This window comes from Cynocephalus volans, chromosome 11 (genome assembly GCF_027409185.1).
Source record: "Cynocephalus volans isolate mCynVol1 chromosome 11, mCynVol1.pri, whole genome shotgun sequence".
NCBI lineage: Eukaryota > Metazoa > Chordata > Mammalia > Dermoptera > Cynocephalidae > Cynocephalus > Cynocephalus volans.
The window spans coordinates 27,872,114-27,886,675 of NC_084470.1; the positions used below are offsets into that span (position 1 = coordinate 27,872,114).

The 14,562-nt window shown below is 35.5% G+C and overlaps 1 protein-coding gene across 2 annotated transcripts in view; it reads left to right on the forward strand.

Annotated features, from left to right (window-relative positions):
* Positions 1-14,562, forward strand: part of PIK3R4 (phosphoinositide-3-kinase regulatory subunit 4) — an 84,410-nt gene that overhangs the window by 29,178 nt on the left and 40,670 nt on the right. For both annotated transcript variants that reach the window (XM_063113728.1, XM_063113727.1), the window contains exons 7-8: positions 2,060-2,233; positions 13,217-13,362. In XM_063113728.1, coding sequence (XP_062969798.1) covers positions 2,060-2,233; positions 13,217-13,362 — 320 coding nt within the window. The remainder of the gene's footprint in view (positions 1-2,059; positions 2,234-13,216; positions 13,363-14,562) is intronic.

Sequence of the window (14,562 nt, forward strand, 5' to 3'; positions counted from 1 at the left end):
ACTTTTTAGTTAGTCTTTATTTTGGGCTGTGGTATAAGGTGAAATAGGTTTTTTTATTTACAGAAATATAGCCAATTTTCTCATCATTATTTATTAAACATTTCATTTATTTCCCATTGATTTGTGTAGCTTTCTTTATCTGTTGCATGATTCTGTATGGCTCAGTTTTGTGTATCTAGTCTGTTCCATTGATTTCTCTATTCTTGTACTCATGGCCATATTATATTTATATTATTATATATTTTTAATCAGCTTTAGTATCTGGTAGTATGTTCTTAGATGTCACTCTTCATTTACAAAATATTTTTAGCTATTTTAGCTCATAGTACATTTTAGTTTGTAAAGTTCCTAAATATCCACCGGAATTTTAGATAGTATTTTTCCTTTTATTAAAGATACAATTCTAAGATTATTTTTTAACCTTAGGGAGATATGCTTTTGGAAATTATTTAAAATTTATTCAAAATTTATAAAGTAATATATGAAAAGCAATAGTTGGAATTTCCAAAAGCAGTTACTCAGGTTTGTGTTTTTGGTTTAGTGTCTTTGGGTGATTACCACCATATCTCTAAATAATATTTTTGTATTATTATGTTTAGAATGATCAGCTTTATTTAGACTTTATCTCTCCAATTTTTTCTATGCCAGATGAAGATTTAATTCACTCATACCATGCTTGATCCTTCATCCCTTCTCAGTTTTTAAGATGATCACTGTTTTCAGAGCTTTAGTTTTTAGTTTGTTGTTTTTATAACTTTAAGTAATTAGCCCTATTTGCTGTTGCTCTACCTTTCACTCTGATTTTCACTATAATGTTAGTAGTGCAAATTTTCTTTCTCTCCACCTTTCTTTTTTTGGTTGAGAATTCAGAATTCTCACCAACAGTTTTATTGTCATGGTTGACAATATTTACATTGTTTTATAATCATAATAAAGCCTTTTGTGTATAGACTGATTCTGACGGTTCAAAACAAAATTTACATGATTATGAATATATGAATTTTCTGACTGTAGAGCCAAGTAGTGTGCTATAATTATATTTCCTTCACCGCAGTCCCAATTACATGGTCCCCTGACCACTTGAGGATGTTTATAGCAAAGTCAATGGATTTTACTTACTTCTTGCAATAACTAAATACATTGCACATTTCAAAAATATTTCATATTTAGACTGTGACTGTCATGAACAACTTTTTGCTTTTCCTGGCATTTTAGATTCCTTCGTTTTCCTTTTTTTTTGGCGACTGGCTGGTACAGGGATCCAAACCTTTGCCTTTGGTGTATAATATCACATTTTAACCACCTGAGCTAACCAGCCAGCCTATATCCTCTTTGCCATGTCTTTGATATCTAGCTTTTTTCTTAACAATTTTATTTGTTGCTTGGAATCTATTCCATTTTTCTTCTTGATAACATTCTTGAAACTTATTTACCTTTAGTTCTAATTTAGAGTGACTGATTTGTAGATCTTTGCTTGCTATAGTTTTTTTCCCCATGATTCTTAGGTTCAGTCTACTACTTTGTATATTCTGCATCTTTCTCTTTATTTTGCTGGAGTACATCCTCAAGAAATTTTCTTAGAAAGGGTTGAATGAGAGGTAAACCTCTACAGTCCTTGAAAAGACTTATTTTTGTTTTCTTATTTAATCAACACTTTGGATGTATAATTTCTTCCATAACTTTGAAGATCTTACTCTGTTGTCTTCTAACCTCTTTTGTTTCTGAAGGTCATTGGTGCTAGTCTTGATTCTTCTTCCTTTTTAGGAGACACACACATATATATATAAAAGTATATAAAATATGTATTTTTTTTGGAGACTTATTTTTTTTGGTAAGTTCTTAGGATCTTTGCTTTTCTGTTATGTCCCAGAATTTCTTGATGACTTGCTTTGGTGCAGGTCTTTTTTCATTTATTATACTGGGTGGGAAGTGTGATGTTTTTTCCTGGATTATCGTTCAGTATGTTTGGCTTTTGATTAATTTTATTGTTTTACTTAATGATACTTAATGATACATTTCAGGTACTGAATTATCATGTAATGTTGCTTCTCATTTTCAGGTGTTGCTGCCTATGTTGGCTGGCAGAGCTCCTCAATTCTCAAGCCCTTGCTGCAACAAGGTCTTAGTGATGCTGAGGAATTTGTTATTGTGAAAGCTCTTAATGCCCTTACTTGTATGTGTCAGTTAGGGCTGCTACAAAAACCCCATGTCTACGAATTTGCCAGTGACATTGGTAAGTGTCTGTTTCTCAAAATTAGAATGGGAAAATTAGAGTGTGGGAAGAACTTTCTAGTATTTCTAGGTAATATAGAGGAAGAATTGCAACTTTATCATACCTGCTATTGGTTGCATGTGTATGCATGTGTGCATGTGCATGTATGCATGCTTGTATATATGTGAGAGAGAGACAAGCAGATTCATTTGGTCCTCCAGCCCAGGTTGAGAAATATTGCTTGTTTTCATCTGTTAAGTCTTTGTGACCCTTGAAAAAATCAATGTGTTTTTTGTTTGTTTGTTTTGTAACCTGATGTAGGTAAAGAGTTGACTATTCTGAAGATTAAACCTGATGATTAAACCTATTTTTGGACACTTGGCCACTAGTCAAATTGAAAATTGTATGTGACATATTGTCTGTGACATCTGTGATTGCATTGATTGCCAGTTAAGAATTCATAGCATTGAAGCTACTAATGTTAGTGATTTTATGAACCAATGAAAGAAATTAATTATTTGACCTTTTCAGCACTCATCTATTTCCCTCAAACTTTTAAAATTAGTAATAAGAGCAAACAAACAAATATAGTAGATTTTAAAATTAAGAATATCTGTAACTTTTTGTCTTACCATGTCATTTTCAGAAAGGAAGCAAAGGAGTTGTGTGTACTGAAAGGACATAAAATTTTAGAAAATTGCTTTTTTAGATAAAGTACTTAATTGCTCTTAAATTCTCTGCCAAGGAAAATTAATAAATAGTCAAAATTGGTTAGACTTCAATAATAGATTTTTCTTGAGGTAATCCTCAGAGAAAAAAAGACAATGGGTTTATTGTTTATTTTGATTTTTGAGAAACTAGATGGTAGATAGTAGAAATAAAAATTCTGGAATATTCTTAGGCACGAATAAAGCTTTTTAAAACATTCATGAAAAAAAATTTTTTTTTAGCGGCTGGCTGGTATGAGGGTCTGAACCCTTAAACTTAGTGTTATCATACCACGCTCTACCACCTGAGCTAACCTGTCAGCCCCGAAATTTGTGGAAAATTAAAGCATATATAGGTTTCTTACTTTACACTCTAGTATCTAGAATTGTTCTTTTAGTTTGTAATTTTAATTTGGTTTGAATTTTTGATGATTCTGTTAAAAATAATTGGAAATTTAGTAGAATGATTGAGTATTGGGAACAGTGTCATGATAAGAGTCTCCATTACATGGAAATGTTTTTGATTTTTCACATAAGCTACAGAGTGCTGAACTTTGAGAGATTCATTAGAACTGAATTTGGTACCAACTATGGATTAAAAAAAAGCCTTGCTGAGAAAAACCAAATAAATAATTATTTATTGGCATTTTCAATTATTTAAAAGTAAAAATCTTTTGTACTTTTCAGTAGGTGTAACTTAGAAACACCTGCTTATTTAAAACAAATGATAAACTATATATCTGTCTGTTGTTCTGTCTCCAAACTATGTGTAATCTGTTGTAGTGATTCTTTTTCCCCCAGCTTTACTGAGGTATAATTGACAGATAAACATTGTGTATATTTATGGTGTACAACGTGATGTTTTGATATATGTATACTTTATGAAATGATTACCACAGTGAAGCTAATTAACATACTCATCATCTCACATAATTATCATTTTTTTGTGGTGAGAACACTTAAGATCTATGCTCTTAGAGATTTTCACTTAAGATCTATGCTCTTAGAGATTTTCAAGTATACAGTACACTATTAACTATAGTCACCATATTGTACAATAGACTCCAGAACTTATTCATCTTGTCTAACTGATACTTTGCACCCTTTGACCAATATCTCCCTATTTCACCCCACCCCTAAGCTCCTGGCAAGCACCATTCTGCTCTGCTTCTGAGTTCAACTTTTTTAGATTCCACATATAAGTCAGATCATACAGAATTTGTTTTTCTGTCCTTGGCTTATTTCACTTAGCATAATGTCCTCCAGATTCATATATGTTGCAAATGACAGGATTTCCTTCATTTTTAAGGCCAAATAGTATTTCGTTGTATGTATATACCACATTTTCTTTATCCATTCATCTGTCAGTGGACACTTAGTGTTGATTTCATTTCTTGGCTATTGTGAATAATGCTGCAGTGAACATGGGAGTGCAGATATCTCTTCAATATACTGATCTCATTTCCTTTGGATATATACCTAGAAGTGAGATTGCTAAATCATAAGTAGTTCCTTTTTTAATTTTTGAGGAAACTCCATGCTGTTTTCCATAATGGCTATATAGGTTGAGTATCCTTTATCCAAAGTGCTTGGGATCAGAAATGTTTCAGATTTTGGAATGCATAATGGTTGAGCATCCCTAACCAAGAATCCAAAATTCGAAATGCTTCAATGAGCATTTTTTTTTTTTTTTTTTGGAGCATCATGTTAGTGCTCAAAAAGTTTTGGATTTGGAGCATTTTTTTGGATTTCCAGATTAGGAATGCTCAACCCATGCTAATTTACATTCCCACCAACAGTGTACCAGGGCCCTCTTTTCTCCACATCTTTGCCAGTACTTTTTTTTTTTTGATAATAGCCATCCTGACAGGTGTGAGATGATATCTCATGGTGGGTTTGATTTGCATTTTGTTGGTTTAGTGATATTGAGCATTTTTTGGTATACTTTTTGGCCATTTCTATGTCTTTTCCTGAGAAATGTCTATTCCAGTCCTTTGCTAATTTGAATTTCTTATATATTTTGGATTTTAACCCCTTATCAGGTATATGGTTTGCAGATATTTTTTCCCATTCTGTAGGTTGCATCTTCACTCTTGATTGTTTCCTTTGCTGTGCAGAAGCTTTTTAGTTTAATGCAGTCCTGTTTGTCTGTTTTCACTTTATTGCCTGTGCTTTTGGGGCCATATCCAAAAAATCATTACCTGGACCAATGCCAAGAAGCTTTCCCCCTATATTTTATTTTTGTAATTTTACAGTTTCAGGTCTTTCATTTAAATAGACCATGCTCTCCCAAGTGAGCTAACTGGCCATCCCTATTATAGGGATTTGAACCTGTGGCTTTGGTGTTATCAGCACCACACTCTCCCAAGTGAGCCATGGGCCAGCCCTTGTGTGTTCAGTATATTTTGAGTAGATTTTTGTACACGGGGTGAGATAAGGTTCAATGTCATTCTTCTGCGAGTGGATATCTAGTTTTCCAAACACCGTTTATTGAAGAGACTGTCCTTTCCCCAGTGTGTATTCTTGGTATCTTTGTCCAAGATCACATTGATCGTAATTTGATGGGTTTATTTCTGGACTCTCTGTCTGTTCCATTGGTCTATATGTATGTCTGATTTTATGCCAGTACTTAATTACTACAGTTTTGTAGTATTTTTTGAAATCAGGAAGTATGATTCCTCTAGTTTTGTTCTTTTTGCTCAAGATCTCTTTGGCTTTTCCCAGTCTTTGTGTTTTCATATGTATTTTAGGATTGTTTTTTCTATTTCTGTGAAAAATGTCATTAGAATTATGATAGGGATTGTATTGAGTCTGTACACTGCTTTGGGTAGTATGGATATTTTAACAATATCAATTCTTCCAACCCATGAACCCGGGATATCTTTATATCTATTTGTGTCTTTTTCAGTTTTTTTCATCAGTGTTTTATAGTTTTTGGTGCACAGATCTTTTACCTCCTTGATTAAATTTATTTCTAAGCATTTCATTCTTTTAGATGCTATTGTAAATGGGATTGTTCTTTAATTTTTTTTTCAGATAGTTAATTGTCAGTGTATAGAAACATAATTGATTTTTGTATATTGACTTTGTATTCTGCAAGTTTACTGAATTTGTTTATTAGTACTAATGGGTTTTTGGTGGAGTCTTTAAGGTTTTGTATATATAAGATCATGTCATCTGCAAACAGAGACAGTTTAACTTTTTCCTTTCCAATTTGGATACTTTTCATTTCTTTTTCTTCACTAATTGCTCTGGCTAGGAATTCCAGTACTATGTTGAATAGAAATGATGAGAGTAGGGATTTTTACACCTGTGTTCATCAGGATATTGGCCTGTAATTTTCTTTCTTTGTTGTGTCCTGTTCTAGCTTTGGTTGTAGGGTAATAATGGCCTTGTAAAATGAATTTGGAAGTCTTTTTGTCCTCTTCAATATTTTCAGAGAGTTTGAGAAGGATTGGCATTAATTCCTCCTTAAACATTTGGTAAAATTCACCAGTAAAGCCTTAGGCTTTTCTTTGTTGGGACGTTTTCAATTTCTGATTCAGTTGCCTTCTAATTTGTCTGTTCAGATTTTGTTTCCTCATGATTCAGTCTTGGTAGGTTGTATGTTTATAGGAATTTTCCATTTCTTCTAGATTATCTAATTGTTGGTGTATAATTATTCATAATAGTCTCTTATAATCCTTTGTATTTTTGTGATATCAATTGTTATGTCATCTCCTTCATTTATAGTTTTGAGTCTTCTCTTTTTCTTAGTCTATTTAAAGGCTTGTTGATTTTATCTTTTCAGAAAACCAACTTGTAGTTTCATTGTTCTTTTCTATTTTCCTAGTCTCTATTTATTTCTGCTCTGATCTTTATTATCCTGTTTTTATCTGCTGACTCTGAGCTTATTTTGTTCTTTTTCTAGTTCCTTCAGGTGTAGAGATGTATTGTTTGAGAATTTTCTTTTTTCGTCATGTAAGTATTTATTGCTCTGTGCTTCCCTCGTAGAATTGTTTTTGCAGCCTCTCATAAGTTTTGGTATTCTGTGTTTCCACCTTCATTTATCTTATGATATTTTTTGATTTCTTTTTTTATTTCTTCCTAGACCCATTGGTTGGTAAGGTGTGTGTTAATTTTCACATATTTTTTTTCTGTTAGTGATTTCTAATTTCATACCATTGTGGTCAAAAAAGATACTTGATATGGTATCAGCTTCTTAAGTTTGTTGAAACTTGTTTTGTGGCTCAACTTGTGATTTGTCCTGGAGAATGTTCTGTGTGCACTTGAGAAGAATGTATATTCTGCTCCTGGTGGGTGGAATGAATGTTCTGTATACCTTGAGGTACATTTGGTGTATGGTATTGTTCAGGTATGCTGTTTCCTTACTGATTTTCTGTCTGGATGATCCATCCGTTGTTGAAAGTGAGGTATTGAAGTCCCCTACTGTTTTTTGTTGTCTTTTTCTCCCTTCAGTTCTGTTAATATTTGTTTTATATATTTAGGTGTTCCAATGTCAGATGCATATATATATTATTGTTATATTCTCTTAATGAACTGACTTCTTTATCATTATGTAATGACCTTCTTTATCTCTTATGACAGTTTTGACTGAAAGTCTATTTTATCTAATATAAGTATAGCCACTCCTGCTCTTCTTTTGGTTACCATTTGCGTGTACTATCTTTTTCCTTTCTTTCACTTTCAGCTTATGGGTGTCCTTAAAGCTAAAGTGAATCTCTTGTAGATAGCATATAGTTGGATCTTGTTTTTTTTATTTGTTCAGTCACTCTATTTCTTTTGATTGGAGAATATAATCCATTTCCATTTAAAATAATTATTGATTGGTATGGACTCACTATTGTCATTTTATCAGTTTTCTGACTATTTTGTGATTCCTTTATTCCATTGTTTTTCTCTTGCTGTCTTTGTGATTTGGTGATTTTTTTTTTTTTTTTTTTTTTGTAGTGCTATGGTTTGATTCCTTTCTCTTTAGTTTTTTTTTTCTTTTGGTGGTTGGGTGGTATCGGTATCTGAACCCTTGAACTTCATATTATTGGCACCATGCTCTACTGAGTGAGCTAACTGGCCACTCCTGTCTTTAGTTTTTAAAATGTGTGTTACAAATTCATGGTCACCACAAGACTTACTTAAACACTTTATAGTGATAACAGTGTTTTTGAAGTGATAACAACTTGACCTCATACAAAAATTCTACGTTTTATCTTCTCCTTCCCCCAAATTTTATGTTATCAATATCACAGTTTACATCTTTTATATATTGTATATCCACTAGCAAATTATTGTAGCTGTAGTTATTTTAATTACATTTGTCTTTGAACTTTTATACTGGAGTTAAAGGTTATTTATGCACCACTATTATAGTATTAGAGTATTCTGAATTTGACTGTTCTTTCTTACCTTTACAGTGAGTTTTGTAATTTCATATGTTTTTATGTTGTTAGTTAGCATTCTTTCATCTCAACCTGAAGAACTCCCTGTAGCATTTCTTGTAAGGCAGGTCTAGTGTGAACTTGTATAGCTTTTGTTTGTCTCGGAAAGTCTATACTTCATTTCTGAAGGATAGCCTTCCCAGTTATAGTATTCTTGGTTGAAGTTTTTTTTTTTTTCCTTTCAGCACAACCTTGCTAGTTATATCATTCTTGGTTGAAGTTGTGTTTGTTCAGTACTTTGACTATATTACTCTGCTCTCTCCTGGACTGCAAGGTTTCTGCAGAGAAAATTGCTGATAGTCTGATGGAAGTTTCCTTGTATGTGATCAGTTGCTTTTCTCTTACTGCATTCAAAATTCTTTGTCCTTGACGTTGAAAGTTTGATTATAATATGTCTTTATATTTAGTCTATCAGAATATTTGGGCTTCATGGATCTGGGTGTTCATTTACCTCTCTAGATTTGGGAAGTTTTCTGTCATTATTTCTTTATTTTTTAAAGTTTATTTATTATTATTATTATTTATTTATTTTTTTTTTACATTCTATGATGTTGTGGATCAGTTAGTGGGGAGGGGGATAAGGGAAAGAAGAAGTAAATATGGTGGAAGAAGGAGGAAGGAGGTGGGGTGGGGTTGAGGCCTGTGGTACCTCTCCCCGTCATTCCTGCATGGGAGACCAGGGGGCTTCCAGCAGTGGCTTGGTCATTGCTGGGCAGGGTGCAGATGTCAGAGGGGTGTGGCTGAAGCCCTTGCACACCCACCACCCCAGCTCAGGAGCCCGGGGCGCTTCCCGAGGCGGCTCAGTGATCATCACTGGGCTTGTTGTATGCGTCAGGGGTGTGTGGCTGAGGCCCTAAGACCCCCACCACCCTAGCTCGGGAGATCTGGGGCGCTTCCTGCTGCAGCTATGTGGTTGTCGCTGGGCTGGTTGCGGGTGTTCATGGGGCGTGGCTGAGGCCCTTGGTCCCCACCCTCAGGACTGGTTGCAGATGTTGGAGGGCATGGCTGAGTGCATGGCTGAGGCCCCCAATCCTTCCCCCTCCCTGGCTTGGTAGCCCAGGGGACTTCTAGTCCTTCTAGGTTTTATAGGTGTTCTTTGCTGATGTGAGACCTTTTCTAGTTAATATCAAACTTTATCTCTGGTCTGTGGGTATTTTGTTTTTTCTTTCAGTTCTGTGTTGGATTATTTGCTGTTCCTACCACTTAAACTCTGCACTGGAACTAATTTGTTGTCCTTTGCTTACTTTTAAAATGGGGACCAGTACTTGAGCTCTGTGATTGAGCTAAATTGTTGCTTTGCTGCTGCTTCCTTGGGGGAGGCTTTTTGTGCAGCTCAGGTTTTAGTGGTTGACTTTATAGGTTTTTCTGGTTCTCGTGAGATCTGGTACACCTGGGTTGTATAGAAACTCTGGTCTGGGCCTAACTCTTTTCAGCAAACTGCACTCTTCTAGTTCTGTATTCCTGACCAGTCTCTACTGAGTGGTCCTTTGCTGATTGGGGGGCAGATCAGCTGTCCTTGCTGTGCTGCAGCATTCTCCCAGTGGGCCCATCTCCTCTACTGCCGGTGCTCCAAACACTTCCCATGGGACAGGCTGTATGTTGGTCCCTTGCAAAGATTCACCAGCCTCTAAGTGGGTCCTTTTTTTCAGTTATTGTGGCTCTTCACTCCTGTGTGGTTCCATGGGAACCCTATTAGTAGTCGTGGTGGCCTGGGGACCACCAAGGCCCTCTTCTCCACTGCTACCTTCAAGCATTTTCATCCAAAGAGCACAGCTGTGGCTTTTGCCAGCTCCTGCTCCCTGCACTCACCAGCTCCAGTCTTGAAGTGGCAGGGGCTCAAAACAGTTGGAGTGGTTCTTTCTCTCATCATGGCTTCTTCTTCCTTTACGTACTTTGTAGGTCTCTCCCCCTCTTCCCCTGAGCTCTAGCGGCCCCAGCTTAGCTGTCATTGCTTTTTAATAGTTGTAAATTGGTTGATTTGTGGGAGAGAGTGATGCTGGGGACCATCTATTCCACCCTCTTGATTGGAAGCCCGGTGTTTCTCGAAATAAGTTTTCTACCAGTTCCTCTTTCTCTGCTCCTTCTGGAACTCCACTTATGTATTGTTTATTTGATACTGTTCCATAAGGTCTATAGGCTTTATTCACTCTTGTTCATTCTTTTTTCTTCTTGTTCCTCTGACTGGGTAATTTCAAATGACCTGTTTTTAAGCTAACTGATTCTTCTGCCCAATAGAGTTTGCTGAGGATGCTCTTTAAAGACTTTTTCAGTTCCGTCATTGTGTTCTTTTGCTCAAGAATTTTTTTTTGGTGCTTTTTTATGGTTTCTGTCTCTTTGTTGAACTCCTCATTTTGTTTATGTATTGTTTTCCCGATTTTGTATAGTTGTGTATCTGTGTTCTGTCGTAGTTCACTGACCTTCTCTAAGATGATTATTTTGAATATTTCATCAGGCAGTTTGTAGATCTCCATTTCTTTAGGGTTTGTTACTGGTCTTTCATTTTATTTCTTTGGTGGTGTTATGTTTTCCTGATTATTTGTGATTCTTTGGCCTTGCATTGGTGTCTGTACTTTTGAAGAAGCAAGCACCTCTTCCAGTCTTTACAGACTGGCTTCAACAGGGAAAGCCCTTTACCAGTCCAGCCTGTCCTGAGATTCTGGGTAGCTGTCTGGTGGGGTTGATGTTGTTGTTGGAGTCCTTAGATGGGCTGGCCTGATTATGAATCAGTGGGTTGGTGGGCCTAGCACCTGGTTCTGCAGGTGCTGGTTTAATGTCTGGGTTCACGGAGTTGGGCCAGGAGCTTCTGTTCACTGAGGCAGTCATCAATTCTGGGTCCATGGGGACAGATTAGTGCCAGGGTCTACTGGTGTGGGCCTATTGACTTAGTCTGTGGGGTGAGCCTAGAGTCTGGGTCTGTGGGGTGACCCTGGAACCTGTGTCCATGGGGTCTCACCTGAAGCTTGGGTGCATGGGGGCTGCTTGGTGCTTGCTGCTCGATACTTGATAGTGATTACCATGATTTCTTTGACAATCCTTTTGAAAATTACACTCTTCTCACTTAGATATTATGAATACTCACCTTTCTCCAGATAATTGGAATGTGTTAGGGGAAAGATTGAGTTTATAGTTTTATAGGAAGTTCTTTTGATTCAGGCATCTTGTTTTTGAGTATTTGGGGTGCTTTGTATCAGTCAGCTAGCTACTTGTTGATATATTAATGCTGTATAACAGTCAACCACAGAATCTCAGTAAATCCTTTTTTTTCCTCTCTTTTTTGGTGGCATGCCGGTATGGGGATCTGAACCCTTGACCTCGGTGTTATCAGCACTCAGTAAAACCTTTAATAAATTTCTCATCATGCATCTGCAGGTTGTATGAGTGACTCTGTTTCAGGATGTACATCTCCAGATTGTCTGTGGTGACTGTGATCCATCTGTCTCATTCTGGGGCCCTGATTGTAGGGGCAGTGACTACCCAGGTTTATGTTTTTCGCATGGTAAGGGCAGATGGCAGAAGCACAAGAGGGCAACTCTAGCTATGCAGCACATTTCAAGTTTTTGTTTGTGTTACATTTGCTAACATTTACTGGCCAAAGTGAGTAATATGACCGATCTGAAATCAAGGGGCAGAGAAGTACCTTTTGTATACCATGAGTACATACAAAGTGTATGTGTGCCCTTGTGTAATACAGGGAAGTTAAAGAACTGGAACCAGTAATTCATTGTAACACAGTGCCCAACTCCTGTCAAGCCATTATGGGTTTAGCTACTTTCTGGAGATTTTTTAGTGTTTTCCCTTTTTCCAGTCCTCATTTTTCCTCTTGTCAGAAGGAAGATACCAGCCCTACCTTGCTGGATGTATCAGAGGCTATAGGGTGTTTATGAAATAATCAAAACCTTCTTTGTGTGTAATTAGAAGAATTGGAAATGTGAAAACTTTGGAGAGAGATATTTTGAATTTGAATGCATATTTTCTTCTTCCCCTTTTTATATAGGTATCATTAGCATATGGTAGTATTCTTATTTTTCTATTAACATGAACTTCTTATAAGAATAAATAACTTCTGAAGGCTAATGTCTGCATGATCAGAGCTAATATAAAGTTTTTATTTTTGCTTTTAGAAGTTTCAGTTTTATTCTAAATCAGATTAGTCTAACTGGTTAGTTGAAATCATTGATTTTAGGTTTAATACATAAAATCATTAAAATAAAAGGGATGAAAAGACATTTAATTTTCTGGTTTCATCTTATATTTTAAACTTTTTAAGAACAGGCTTGCATGTATTCTGCCTTTTTAATTTTCATTCATAATGTCTTGTGAATGAGATTATGAATTATGTATTAGATTTGATCATACCCTTGCATTAAAAAGAATGTCATATGGGTCAGATTGTTCTCTTAATCTTTATGTCATGGCTTGGAGAAATAACACCTCTCCCGTTTCTCTGCCTCTTGGGTGGTAGATGTTGTGTCCTTGAACTTCTGTGGGGGTGCAAGTAGGGGAGTAATAATTGGTTGTATGTTGTTGGGACTTTTTAATATCTCTAATAGTTTTTAATACACTGTTATAAGTGAGTACGTGTATACCCATTTTCAGCCATGGCTAAACTATAAATTTTAAATCCTCAGAAAGGAGGTAACTGTTTTTATCCTTTTATGGTATTGCTGATATTTAGGATGTTATAATGCTGTAATACCTGTGTTCATTTGGTTGAGTTTATGCCTCAGGGCAATTGAATATGTAAAGTCACCTAATAGTAACATTGTGGTACAGTTCCTTTATCAATTATAAGGTGAAAGGTTGTTTATCCTGATAGTTTGAAACTAACTAATTTGATCCATACCTTTTTTCCCCCTCTTTAGCCCCTTTCCTGTGTCATCCCAATCTATGGATACGCTATGGTGCCGTGGGATTTATCACAGTGGTAGCCCATCAAATAAGTACAGCTGATGTCTACTGTAAACTGATGCCTTATCTTGACCCATATATTACGCAACCAATAATACAGGTATGCATGCTCCAACTTGGAATCAATCTTCCCTCCAAACTGAGCATCTTTTAAAAAATGTTTAAAGAGCTCTAGTTTTAGAACAAAATTTTTTTAAAGATTTAAATTGGGCTATAGCATTCTCATACTCCTCTCAAGCTAGTTTAAGTCAATGGACCAAGCACCTTTGAAGGTGAGAAAAGTTCAAGAGAATATTGTATCATTTTTGCATCATTATACATAATACAGTACACAGTAGTACATACTTTGTTTCCTTTTGCATAATATTATAAAGCATCTGATGTTAAAGTGAAATGTAATATAGTAGAAATGTATATTGATGGACCTCTGCTTTTATTGTAAAAAGTATAACTTCTAGCCAAAGGCATCATTTATAATTAATTAGAAAAAATCTTTTTCAGACTTTTTTTTTTTTTGTACCACTAATTGGTTCTCATTTCTTTTCTTTTTTAATCTAATGAACTCCTCCCTTTCCACCCACTTCTGCCTCCAGCAGTATAGCATTTGATGATGAACTTTGGGTCTTTGGTTTGTATGAGGCAAATTTTGTTTACTCAGCTTGTCAGTGTTTATACCTTTCATCTTGCTGGACAGCCAACTGTTAAAATAGATATTTAAATTGAATGGAATGTTGAAGGATAATTCTGGCTGTTAAAGTATCCTGAATACTTCTTCTTTTTTTTTTTTTTTAAATCAATACTCTTTCCCATTTGGAAATTCATGTGCCTCTCTGGCTTTCTCCTACTTTTATATCTCAGTGTGCCTTCCCTTTGGTTAAAGAAAATGGCGTTGGATAAACTCTGGAAACTAGAAAGCTTTGGCTGTGCCTTCAGTTCTTACTTTCCTCACAGATTCATCCATTTCTGGGGATCATCATTCTTTATTTCATAGAGTTTGTAGAATTTAAAATTTTTACCCCAAGAGCAATTTATATATACATGGAAGATGATAACTCTACCAAAAAATATTTTTTCTTAAAATGTTTATCTACTCCTTCTGACTAGCTATTCTGTTTAGAAATTTGTTCATTAAACTTTTGCTTATATCTTTTTTTTTAATACTTTGAAAGGCCAGGATCAGGAGTTGAGAGGCTAATTATTCATTTGCTGCAGGAATCTTACTTTCTACCATTTGGATTAGATAAAAGATACCCTTTTATGCTGGCTCCCTTTGGCCAACTCACCAGGTAGTTAAATATAT